At 33.6% G+C, this 14,099-nt stretch overlaps 1 protein-coding gene across 1 annotated transcript in view; it reads left to right on the top strand.

Annotated features, from left to right (window-relative positions):
- The window catches only part of LOC124356796 (neuropeptide F receptor-like), a 46,798-nt gene that overhangs the window by 25,944 nt on the left and 6,755 nt on the right, over window positions 1-14,099 (top strand). The window contains exons 2-5 of the mRNA XM_046808004.1: window positions 5,849-6,099; window positions 7,881-8,173; window positions 8,785-8,902; window positions 9,538-9,790. Coding sequence (XP_046663960.1) covers window positions 5,962-6,099; window positions 7,881-8,173; window positions 8,785-8,902; window positions 9,538-9,790 — 802 coding nt within the window. The 5' untranslated portion in view covers window positions 5,849-5,961. The remainder of the gene's footprint in view (window positions 1-5,848; window positions 6,100-7,880; window positions 8,174-8,784; window positions 8,903-9,537; window positions 9,791-14,099) is intronic.

The following is a 14,099-nucleotide window of genomic DNA, read 5'->3' as shown; positions in this document are numbered from 1 at the left end:
TGTGTATTCTGGTAGATGCGTCCTAACTTTATGCCTGTTCAGAATGATTGCAAAATCGTCGATCGAAAAAACTATTTGTAAATAATTTTTCTTTCATCAATTGCACATATAGAAATAAATACATTTTAGGTTAATTTACAATACAATGAAAGACAACTAAGTGAATGTATTTTTAGTATTTGTTTTATAGAAAAAATCATAAGTGTTTTCAATATAATGAGAGCATAAAAGTATAAAAAATGTTTTTCGCTGTAAGGGAATTTGACATTGGAGAAAGTAATCTTTAATTTATGACCTACCATAACTTTTATATTTCGTTTGTGTGTAAATACATAATTAAGAAAAAATTGTAGCTTAAGCCTTTTATAGTTTTTCGTGAAATAAACAAATAAGAATAATAACAATTTTAAATTAAAAAATTTAAAAAAATACTCTGCTCTAAAATGCTTAAATTTTCATGATTAAATTTTAAATTACCACTATGTTAAACATGTTTGCTTTTGGTTGGTAAAAAGTGTCATATTGCAAAAAAGTGTTTTTTTTCAATAATGATCTAATATGCCAAATGGGTTCAAAATACATCAATATTTAGTTATTAGTGTTCTGACAACCCACAAAAATGTAATCTTCTTATCTTCACAGGTTCTCTTGCTAAACCCAATTTTCTTTCTGAAAACATGCAAAATTCGGTCATCCACCGCAATCAAATTCCAGCAATAGGTCAGGATGGATTATGATAAGCTACTAACCATTATAACCCATTGCTACTAACATTAGATATTGGATAATTCCTTTTGCTATTTAAAAATTATATATTAGGAAGCCTGCAAGGTCCCATAGTGGTTTAGATTGTTTATTACTATTTATATTCTGTACCTACAAAAAGTAAGCCTAAAAATCGCAAAATCAAATCACGTAGCACTTTATAAAATGACAAATAACGTGCCGATTTGCAGCTTGTTCTTAAATTATTCTTGTTCAAAACTAAGTGTTGAATAAGACAAAACAATGTTTCCATAAAACCCTTTCATCTCTTTCAATTGCTGAATAGTGAATATCCCATAAAAGTCGTCCATTCAATGGATGTAGTTTATTTTATTCGCCCATAAAAGACCTTTGATTTAGAAAAAGCACGATTTAAAGCAGTTGTATTTTCTTTTGTTCAGACAATTAGATAAGGAAATTAAAAATTTAACGTTAAGGGTTTGTATTTGGTTAGTTATTTGGACTCTGAATTAATATTAATTTACGTATCTAAGAGCTGGTTAAGTGCGTGAAACTAAGAAAAGATACAGCCCGTGTGGATTTTTTATATTCGATTTTACCTTATTTTGCATTTTATCTTCTTATAATTTTAGCTCTATCAAGTATTCGTGATGGGACTCTATAATTTTTATATTTGTTTCATCTCTAGGAATGTTTATATTTTCCTTTGGTGGAACCCCGCGCTGTCACATTTCCGTTGGGTATTTCAACCGATCGTTCAGTTTGTGAGTTTTACTGATTTTTCAGGTTCTCTTTTGTATACATAATGCAGGCGCTCGGGCAAATGTCCTTGACCTTGAAATTAGTTTCCCCGATCTTGATAACTCGCTTAAAACGAACATAGACACATTATTCAATATTTACAGGAATTTCGCCAAACCGTAACAGTTACATCGTGTTCTGAATGGGTGACCTGCGTACAGAAAGTACAAAAATATGATCTGAAAAATAAGTATCGTTCCGTATTTTCAACACTTTTGATACTCTTCCATTTCGATTTCCACCAAAACTAACTAGCTCGGTTGACGATAAATTTCTTCCATACGAAAAAGATTTCCTCTGTAGATTCCAACAAAACCCAGGTTGTGTAATTAAGCAATGTAAATTTTCCCGGCTCCTGCAGGCGTTAGCTTTTCCTGGAACATGTTAACTGAAACCCCAAAATTTTAAAGAAGGAATAGTAATGAAATTTAATTAAATATGGTTTTATCAGATGATGCAGAATAATTTAATATTGGATATTGGTAGATAACTAATATAACTAAGTATTTTTCCTTTCTCTTATTTCCTGAAAATGTAATGTTACCGTTACACTATTATAATATAAGAGTAGTTACCCGCAGTATCATTTGCAATTTGCTACTGAAAACAGAGACAATGGGACTTTTAAATTATATTCTAATCTCTTATCAGTTGATAATCACTGAAAAATATTAAAACTGAGTAAAAAGTTTAAAAGATAGTATTTTGGGGCTTTCAAGTAGGAGAGTGAAGCAATTTTTATAAGTACCTTGAAGTAACTGGAATGTTTCTCGCATGTTTTAAGAGATAGGAATTTACTAATACGTTAACCATGAATTCTAAGAATGTCAAAGTAAAATTCCAATCGGTCGAGTAGTTTTTACGCGACACACACACACACACACACACACACACACACACACACACACACACACACAGACACTTACGAAGACTCACGCAGATATTTTTATGTACTAGTATAGATGTTTCACTAAGCCCAAAATTAGATTTAGTTTATTAGTATATTTAGCCTTTGAAATCTACGAGTAATTTATAATTTTGATGATAACGATGAGTACATATACAATAAATTAGGCACTGCTCTCGTTAGTCTGCCATCATGAAACCTGACAGATCACATATGGTGCGCGCATATGGTATCGTGTGTGTGTCAGTCAGTACTTACTATCAGTCGGTGTCGTGTGGTATGCATTTTATATCGTACTTATAAAGTTGTAGGTGGGTGGTTGTTTTAGATAGATTCTTAAGAGAACTCTTTGTTACTAAAGGATATTTATGATTTAATTTCAAAACTTAGAAATGGTTATAAATAAATTAGAAAATAATATACAAGATGATTCGCAAATAGAACAATCGAAATGATTTTAAATTTGAAAGTATGGTTTTATAAACAGTTCTAATACCGGTTTTATTACGATACAATATAGTTGGAATGGAATAGAAAAGACAAATGTATAGTTATTTCATATCCAAGCAGTTTACGAAGTATATAAAATCATACCAATAAATTACTTGTTATTTTAAATTAATAGATTGGTATTCCTGGTGAGTTGGAACTTCTCCCGGGAATAGAGTATTAGTATTAATTATTTGGTGATTCCTGACTTAGGCGTGCCACAACGCTTTGGTAAGATTTGTTTATTGTAACCTAGTTTGTAATATTATGTATTAGGTTAGTTTTTTACGTGAAGAAGAGATCAGATTGCAGATCTCGAAACGTAGTGTTACTGATTTATTGTTTCACTGAACGATGGCAAATGTCCGGAAAAATCCTGTTTCCTTTAAAATAAATTCTTCCTGCATATTCTTATTCGTTATGAAAGTTACTAATAAAATAAAATAAAACGTAAATCTGAAAGAACTTATGTAGTTAGGCATAAAAATAATGTCAGAAAAGTATAAAACATTAAAACTCCAGTAAACAAGAACATTACGTTAAAAAAAATTAAGTTTCAGGTACAATACCTAACTAAAATGTTCATATTGACTTTAAATAAAAGTTCTTGCAAAATTAACAAGAATGGGGAACTCTTTGGTGATATATTAAATTAGTTTAAGATATAATATGTTCATTTGTACTGTAATGATGTAATATCTAACATTGTTTGGGTAGCAATAAGACAACTTTTTATAAAATTTCTTTTAATACACATGTATAAAAATTTGATGATTTATTTGAAAGAACTCAACACACCCATAACACACGTTATTCTAGATCAACAGGAATTCTAACACTGCAATTAACTAAATCTTATTCAAACACCAACTCGTACTATCTAGCTCACGTGCTTTTTATTAATATAAGTAAACAGTTTCCTAATTTTAGTTTTTTCAATGAAATTTCTACAATTATCTTTAAAAGGAAAGTTTAACCAGTGGATATTATCATTGTCTATTGAGGAGGCCGAAGCAGTGTTGTCTACGAACTACGGGCGGGCAGTTTGACATGTGAACAGCCTCCACTCCTATCCCATCATTATTCATTATCACTACCCCATTATAATCTGCGGTGACACTGCTTATTTACCCTTGTTGCTAATATGTAAATGTTTTTAAAATTAATAATATTCAATTCTTTAAAACAGGTACATATTAAAATTACACGGTTTTTTCCTTTTAATATATTCATTCCAGATTCAACGTGTGTATGTGGTATATAATAGTGTATTATTTTGTATTATATTTTATATTCATTTTTTTTAATGTATATCCAGTCCGTTATTTCTTCAGGCGTGAGCAACTCGAGCGATTGTTAATTCGTCTTTTGCAATGAGTCGTAGTGGGTACTTAATATTTAATATATTTTAAGATTTTACATTGCCACCAACAAACGAGAAAGGGGTAGCAGTCTGCAGCGTTTTTAAAGCTACATTGGTGTCGTCAAGGAGTGAAATACATGGATAGGGATGGTAACCAGAATGTATATCCCGTTAATTTACTTCCAACCACACAGACAAACCGACTCCACAAAGCCCGAACAGCTTAAACTTTATCTTGTTTCACCCTAAAAAATTTAAACAGCAATCTCGGAGAAGGAATCTTTATAGTTATTAATATAAGTTGCTGACTCTTGAGAACAAAACTGTTGAGAACTCTGCGGTTTTAAATAATCTTGTTTTGTGCCAAATGGGTACAAGATGAAAGGATTTGGTCGAGTCTCCTCGTTATTTCACTTTTGACGCAGAACCGTTATACCTTTGGTCCCTAGTGGGTACTTAATATTTAATATGTTTATGATTTTACATCGCCACAAAAAAAAAAAAAAAAAAAAAAAAAAAAAAAAAAAACAATCAGATAAGGGGTAGTAGTCGGAGTGAAAAGAGTGGATGGGGATGGTTATGGATTAAGCCACTTGCGCATGTAAACAATTTACAATATGGAGCTGTTCGAGTAATAATAACTTACCACCACGTCTATGACGCGTTCTTTCATAAGCTCAAGATGTCGTCCTTTGTGGTTCCTTCCTTCTTTAGGTCCTCCGACACAGACATAAACATGGCCATTATAATTAATGCTTAACAATGGTAGTCGAATATCTCTAAAAACATTTATTTCTAAAGGTAAGGTGCTATAAATAAATCATTATCAATATGCAGCACTTTTATATTCAATTTTATTACTAAAATAACGTTCGTAGAGTAGGAGGTACGTATCTATGCCGCAGCAGGCTAAAGTTGCACATTCATGCGTAAAAAATCGGTCTGTTTAGATTCACCAGCGAGCGGGGAAGGTAAGTAAGCAGTGCCTAGTCTATGTTTGCAGAAAGCCATGACTCGCCACATCCTCACCGACCATGGCCGTGGGCACAGCTATTGACTTAATAACATAATGTAAATGAAGAAAACAGGATTTTCTTCTGGATATTCCGTAACACTACGTTTCGACATCTGCAATCTGATCTCTTCCTCAGGTGAATAACTAACCCAAACACATAAGTAAAACTTATATTAAAATAAAAAAATCATACCACAGCGTTCTGGCACACAAAATACCTCCATGGTGGTAATGGCAACCTCCATAGTGCTTGTCAACTCCAATGAGTCCGAAACGTGCATTTAATAAAATCAAAACACAACACTAATTATTATAACCGAACTACAGAATAAAGGTAACAATAGATTTGGACTCGCCGACCATTAACTTAAGACTGTTGTAATATAATGGGATAATGTAAATATAATTTTGTAAAATATTTAATAGTTTCTCAATACAGAATAGTACGTAACGACATATTATATTGCTTAAAGTGGCGTTCATGTTGTATTTTAAGTTAAACTATGAATGAAGAAGCGTTATGTACAATGTACAGTTTCTGTTGCAGGAATTGAATGCCTCAAGTTGGTAAAGTATATTCTGAACGCACTAAACCTTCTCGACTCCAGAGTGACGGTGAAACTCCTACGTGGCCGTACAATCTGATGACGCCCTCTGTACATGAGCTGTCCCATGTTCGAATCATGTCTGATGATGGAACTGAACGCCTCAGGCACATTTAACTTCAGCATCCACGAGGCGTTCCAGATCCTGCAAGAACACAAGAGTCGTGACCGCAATGTTGACGGACTTACGGAGGTCAGTTTCCTTCTTGTGGCGATGTAAATCAGTTTTATATCTGTTATTTTCGTTCGGCATATGAAAGTACGTCGTCCATAAGTGGAGTAAAAAGACGTGGAGAACAAAATTTGTATCTTGTTAGTCTAGCATGAAAAATCCTTTACGTCTTCCTCTTGAGCCCACCTAAATCTTGAAGCAATCTTGACAGTTTCAAGATTTAAGTGGAGCTCAAGGTGAAGAAGTAAAGGAGTAAGGATCTTCAAAACATTTATTCAGCCTTCCCACCAAAGGACAAAGCTATCTTCACTTTTGTGAGATGCTATCTTGGTAACATGAAAAACATCCCTGCACGTTTTGTAAGCATGAAGGATTTTCCCATAAAAGGTTAGAAATGGAAAATCATGTGATTAAACTTAACATGTGATTTTATTAATTAAATGTAAGTCCATAATTATAAGCTAGCACTAATAATTGGGTTGATCAGTGTAATATAATTTTTAAATAGCTTGACAATCTCAAATGATATTATTACGTAGAAGCATTGCGTGCTTAGTGTTGCTACCTATGGAAATTCTTATCTTGAATACTAAAAGTTTTAAATAATCCTATAAAGTAAACTTAAGTATTCAATGTAATCATGATTAATATAATCCACATGAGTATTTCTAAATTTATAATAAGTTTCGATGATCTCGTTTCGTGTTCTTTCCCGGGGTTCATAAATGCGAATTACTAGCATTCATACATTAAATTCACATTTAATGTCTAAAGCACAAAGCAAATTAAGGGATTATCATTAGATTAATTAACACTATTTAAAGTAATTTTTTTACTATATTTCATTTTTTAATTGTGTTTAAGCTTTTGATAAACTGTAAGTTACATATTTCTTAATCCACTACGTTTATTTTTAGTGTTTTATATTTACGATTCCATTTGGTTAGGCCTATTACATAAACTATATCATCCTTTGGTGTACCGCTAAATTAGATTAAACGTGGAACTTTGTTTAACTAAAAGACAATTCCGTATAAAATTAATATTTAAGTTATTTATATTTATTTTAAAATGTAACAGATTTTTCCTTGATTTTCTTGAATGGAATCATCGAGGGAAGTTCACTCGGGACATGAGTTTTAATATCAAAAGAGCTTTTATCTATTCGCACATTCAGAGTGATTTACAGATTCCGTTTGAAAGAGTACTCTGCAAAAATAAAAACATCACACACTCCTAAATTTTCCTTTGTGAAACATATTGCAGTCTGTTATGTCAGTAACATGGAGATCAAAGGTGAACTAACTACTTTTATTTAAATTGTTTTAATAATCTGAACAAGGCTAAGTTTTGAATTATTAATTAAAATTTTATTTTATAGGATAAAAACCATCGGTTTCCCACTTGTTAAATTTTATATTATATTGGATTTAAAAACCAATGTATTATAAAATGTAATGAAAAATGATTAGCTATTTCTAATGCAATTTCTACATCGGCTTACTTTCTTGGAAAATTTAGATAACAGTGATTTGCATCTATAGCTTTCATGGTAAAGGTAAAAAAGAACGTCTTATTACGGCTAAGACGTCCTGTCTAACACTTAACCTGAGGTCTACGGCTTAAAGGTGACTTGCGGTGAACCACCACCATTGACAGTTCGGCAAGCAGACTGCTTTCAACGACAGAATCGCTCAGCGATCACACATCGAAGCCGTTAATGCCATTTTGGCGTGAAGATCCCTGATCTTCATCCTCAGTAACTCTATTACTGCTAAAAGAAACTCTAATTTATGGGACAGGTGATCCTGATCTGCATCTACGGGTTCCTGATGGTATCCGGACTGTCAGCCAACCTGATTGTCAGTTTCGTGGTGGCGCGTCGACCGCAGATGCACACACCGAGGAATCTCTACATCGTGAATTTGACTGTCTCGGATATGACTTTGTGCCTCATCTGCATGCCTTTCACCTTGGTCTCCATCTTGAGCCGCCAGTGGACTCTTGGACTCGCATTGTGCAAGCTGGTGCCGGTCATTCAGGGCACCAACATCATGGTCTCCGTTGGCACCATTACCGTCATAGCCTTGGACAGGTAAGTGAAGCTGAAGCTATTTTAATATAGCCAGAATAATGTAAGGATTTTTTTTTAAGTAATGGTGAAATATTTCTTTTTTTAATTGGGAAATAATGTTGTTTTTTGGTTTTTTAGGTATTGGGATACTATTTTTTGGGTTTATTTTAAATTAATACTTTTTTGGGATTAGGAATAATTAAAAAAAATTATTATAAAGTCTTTTGAAATCACTATATATTTTTCAATGTTAATTGATATAGCTTCCAGCCTCCAGAGTTTAGTCATATACTAGTAGTATTTCATAATAATAACCATTTTTATAAAGTTTTATGGATAAAAGTGAACTTCAGAGATTTAAAAGTAACTTAAAGTTTTTAGTTTATAGTTTTTAACTTGTAAAAATTACCCTGTAAGTTTTTAAGACAGACTGAGTTAGCTTAATGGTATGTTGTCGTATTTTAGAAAACTCCTGGGTATAATTTCCTAGTCACAAATCAGTCTATAAGCGTTACCTTATAACCCTAAAAAATCCCTAGATTTGGTCCTGACCGGATCTGGTATTACGAGTGTTCTGTGTTATTAACTATCAGATAATTAAGATATATGTATAACGAAGTTCACTGTTGTAGGTACTTGACGATAGTGCGTGGACAAGAAGGTACCAACAGTAGACGACGGGTAATCACATCCATAGTGATGGTTTGGTTGGTGTCAGCACTAGCCACCCTCCCTGTTGCCTTTTATCAGGTGAGTCTCTTACTGTAATGTAAGGTTATGCTACTTCGTTTATATGAACAGTACTACCTGTTCAGCTGTAAAGGAAAGCACATTACTAATGTATAAAATCATTGAATTTCATTGAATAATACTATTCTGTATTAAAATTGCGTTTTATTATCATTGCCACAGGCTCTTACTAGAAGACAGTTAAATAATCCTGTATTTCTTAAAATAGGCAGTATTTTATTTAAGTGTGAATGAATCTAGCAAGAATCCTTTTCTTTTTGACAATTGACAACAGAGGGTCCGGTTAATGTTTCAGTTATGGGGTTAATTTCCTCTTCATATGACCAAACAGGTTTAAAATGATTCAAAATTTAAAAACTTAAGACCCTTTAAGTAAATTAAAAATAAATACTTTTCTAACCAGAATGTTTAGAACAATTAAAAAAGCTTTTGAATGTTTATGTTTGAGTTATATGCGTATTTGTTGTAAATTATTTTGTTAGAGTCAAAGTAGCTTCAATATTTTTTAGGGTATTATATTTTTCAACAAATGTTTACCAATTATGATTTAATTTTAGGATAGACGAAGACAGTTATATGTTACCATGGAAAAACCTCCTCCCTGCACCGGATATTACGAGTGTTCCATGTTGTAGGTGGTGGAGCCTCTGATGTTCCACCGGGTGGTGCTGTACGAGACGTGTCTGGAGCGATGGCCCTCTCAGCAACTAAAGATATCGTACGCTGCAGCTGTGCTGCTCGTACAGGCCGTCATCCCAGCCCTCGTAGTGTGCGTGGTGCACGCGCGGATTGCATCCTACCTGCACGCACACGCACGCACACAGAAGGATAGGCGGAGAGCCCTGCGGGAAATAAAGAGGAACCGAAGAACTACGCTTCTCCTCTCAGGTGTGCTTTAAACGTATTTTTTTCGGAAATGGTACTAATAACTATAATGTTTGACTTAAAAAACACTTGGAAAAAGTACTAACATATATTGCGTGAAGCTTGATTTGTAAATTTGTCTGCATTTTATGTTCTGTTCTAGGATTTTCCTATGAAGAAGAGGATGGATAAAAATCACCATATAGCTGTTTAAAATTTCTAGATTTTTAAGTTTTTCTATACTAACAGTAATTGTAATATTGTAGGTACAGATAAAATCCATTCTTCTCTAAAGAAGAATGTACGCCCTTATTATATCTATATAATATATGACTAAGACTAAGAATAACCAATTATGGTTGTAGCATCTCTATGTATTGTTTTGAAAAAGTTGCAGTAGAATGAAATAATCAGAGAGATAGGGATCCGAAATATAATTTCAAAATTTTATATATTAAATACAAAATGTGGAATAGATGTTTTTAACAACTCTCTCTGGATCTGCAGATTACATCTAAGTCCTTGGGTGTAAAGGATTCTTTAATTCGTTAACTGTTTTAATGGAAGAGAGCGAATAAATAACCGTAAAGCTTTAGATTTAGTAGGATGTTCTACTTGGAAAACGGACGTGTAACACTCTCAGCCCCAGGGTATAATGCTCTGTTCACTAAGTGTAAATACTCTGACCACACATCTTCACGTGACACTGAACGCGTTAATGTTTACTTTAGATAGTCTGACATTGTTATAAAACATAACCAACCGTAACGTCTATTTATCATTACCATAGGCGTCTGTTTAACTGTGCAGTGTGAGTAAATGGTTTTACTATGCACATTCGCGTTTGGCAGAAATTGTTATTTTTCACTTTTAAAAATAACCTTCTTAAAAATATGTTAATATTGAGTATTATATGAATTGATTTCTAACGTTTCGTCAGTCATCAAAATCGATATATATATATATATATATATATATATATATATATATATATATATATATATATAAAATCAAATCAGTTTTTTATTGCCGGAACATTATACAACGTATGGCAAATGTCATATTTTTACTTTTTACTGGCTAAAATTTTTGTCAAACACACCACAAGAAATCTCATTCAAACATGCAATTTTGCAAACGTACCCACATCCATTCATTCACCAATTATTCCCTCTTCCAGCAACGAATTTTGTCAGTCTTTTTAATTGGTGGTCTCCAAATCATAAGCAAAAAACTCGTCAACATTATAAAATGTTTTTGACACTAAAAAGCGTTTCAAACGAGTTTTTAACACTTTGAGTGTTGAAGTGTTTTTAATTGAATCTGGTAATTTATTGACGAATTGAACACCTGTCTGTGAAGGCAAGCGTTCATAAACCACCGGTCTGTGTCTACCAGTTCGGTAGTTATCTCTGCCTCTAGTGTCATACATATGTATGTCTCGGCCATTCGTCATGGCACATTTAGACATACAAAACAGAGTTGTTTCCAAGATGTAGAGACTGGGCAGCGTCAACAGTTGCAAATTTTTGAAGGCTTCCTTGCACGTCTCTCTAAATTTCAACTTAGCGATAATGCGGATCGCTTGTTTTTGCAGCTTGAACACTCTCAGGAATTGATTGTTTGCACAAGCTTCCCACAACACCAGCCCGTAAGTGAGGTGGGGGTAAATCAAGCCATAATACGCCATCATCAGAACTTGAGTCGGGCAGTATTTGGCTAGAGACCTCAAAACATAAATGCCTGAGGCCAATTTGGAGCAAACGTGGTCGATGTGATCGTTCCAAGTCAACCCTCGATCTAGGTATATTCCCAGGAATTTCGAACAATATACTTCTTCCAGCATAGTGTCAGCCAACATAACAGCTGGCTCATCATGACTATCTACTGGTCGTAAAGCAAAATTTATAAAATTGGATTTTGCAGAATTTGTTTTAAGATTGAGGCTGTTAAAATTTTGGACACAGTTGTTAATTTCAACAAAACTATGCTGTTCCAAAGTCAATTTTGATTTGCTAGTGAATCAGAGAGTCGTGTCATCAGCATACTGCACTAGTCTTCCGTGCAGAAGTGATGAACCTACATCATTGACATAGATCAGGAAGAGAATTGGACTGAGAATTGAGCCCTGTGGGACACCATAACTCAGGTGAATTGGTTCAGATAATTTATTTGAGATCTGGACAATTTGAGTTCTATGGCTTAGAAATGATCTGAACCACTGGAGAGGCACGCCTCGGATGCCATGAGATTCAAGTTTGTCAAGCATTGTAACATGGTCAACACAGTCGAATGCTTTCGATAAGTCCAGGAACACACTCAATGTGTGATCCCGACGTTCTAGTCCCTCTAGAACCATGTCGACAAGATTTACAATTGCGTCTATTGTCGACTTGCCCTTCCTGAAGCCAAACTGGTCTTCCGATAGCTGGTTGTGTTTATTCAAAAATTGAAACATTCGTGTCAAGAAAAGCTTTTCGAATATTTTGCTCATAACTGGCAAAATTGAGACAGGCGGTAATTTTGTGGGGATTGGGGATCGTCTTTCTTGAAAATAGGGGTTACTTTAGCGGTTTTGAGGAGTGAGGGAAAAACTCCTTGTTCAAAAGAGAAATTTACTAATTGGGTTAATGGTCTCACAATATGCTTTGAACATTTTTTTATGAGCCACGTTGACATTGAATTTAAATCATTTGTTTTTTTGGCTGGGAGCTGCTGAATTATTTTTTCAAGCTCTTCCTCAACGACAGGTGCCAGTGCCAGGGAGGCTACTGGACACTGCCTACGTCTTGTGATTCCTTGTGGGGGTGATGGGCAAGGGCCTTGCTCACAAGCCACAGATCCGAAGAATCTGTTAAACCTATTTGCAACCTCCACCGCGTCCTCCACAAGTCTATCACCACTTTTTAATTTGATTTGTTTGTTACTTGATTTGTTTTTATTGTTGATGATGTCCCATGCAGTTTTAGAAATATTTTTGGAAGATATAATTGATTTGGAAACATCATATGCCTTTGCAGCATGGATAACTTTTCTATAAATTCGTTTGTAATTTCGAAAATACCGCTTGAATTCTTCATTTTGGGACGTTTTTTGGATTTCTGAGAAAATCTTTAGTTTTTCTCTAGAAACCAAAATTCCTTTAGTTATATATGTATGGAATTCAATAGCTTTTCTTGGGAACGATTTTAGCTAGAAGAACCCTCAAGTGTTTAATGCGTGCGTTTTTAAGAAATATAAAATGTTTCTAAAAACATTCTTTTAAATTTTCCTTTTTTCAATCAATTTACAATTATTAAAAAATTACTAAAAATCTGAGCTGTAAAATATATAAAAACACAGACATGTGCAGCTTTTCGTGTCTAAAAAGATTAGGTCAAGCTACGTTCAGTTCATATGTATTCTTACAGGTTTTGGAATAACTATGAAAACGAAAAAAGGCAAATTTTTAATGGAAATCTGTCATGAAACTAAAAATATTACAGCGCACATGGAATTAAAATTTTTTTGTATCGAGGAAAAAATTCATGTATGCTTTTTTCTAATTCAGTTATTGCGATAATGCAGCCACCCAAATATTTTATTCACTTTTTGTAACTTTATATATATATATATATATATATATATATATATATATATATATATATATATATATATATATATATAAAACAGGGTTTCGTGTATATAATATGTGGAACGAATTCAATCCAAGGTAGGGAAGCGGAGAAGTGCACGATGAAAGACAGTCTCCGTGTTCATTGTTTTCACATTAGCGACGGGAAAGCACCATCATTAGTGCCTGCAACACTCTGTTTCTAAAACTGTACATTCAATGACACCGAGTTGTTTTTTAAAACATTTTATTGTTTGGTAAAATAAAATGTTGTTCCGTTTATTCTGTAGTCCTCAACTAGGATCAGAAACGAATTCTTTATATTTGTTATAATCTTGGTTCACATAAACTAATAGAGCAAAATCCTCTTCAAGGTGTTCAGAAAAGGAACAAAACAAGCTGTGGCAAGGACAGTTCGTGGCAACTTTTGTAAGCCATGTAATATATTCCAGTCTTGTAGACGGTTTGCAAGGATGGTAAGGATGGGAGAGTCACGTGTTATTGCCATCACGTGCCGCCTGTGTATCATTGTTTTTCATCCTTATAGCACCTTACATAGATCCACTTTCCAGTCAGCAAAGTTCCACATTGTATTTTTTATGTAAACTAAGATAACGAACTGATATAAAAGATGTAACTTATGTGTCAGTAGTTTATAATGAACGGGTTGTGCTCTAGAAAACTCCCCTCGAGTATACCAGCAATTTGACAAAACGTCCT

Source organism: Homalodisca vitripennis, chromosome 3, assembly GCF_021130785.1.
Source record: "Homalodisca vitripennis isolate AUS2020 chromosome 3, UT_GWSS_2.1, whole genome shotgun sequence".
NCBI classification, from domain to species: domain Eukaryota; kingdom Metazoa; phylum Arthropoda; class Insecta; order Hemiptera; family Cicadellidae; genus Homalodisca; species Homalodisca vitripennis.
This window is presented reverse-complemented; position numbering and strand designations above follow the sequence as displayed.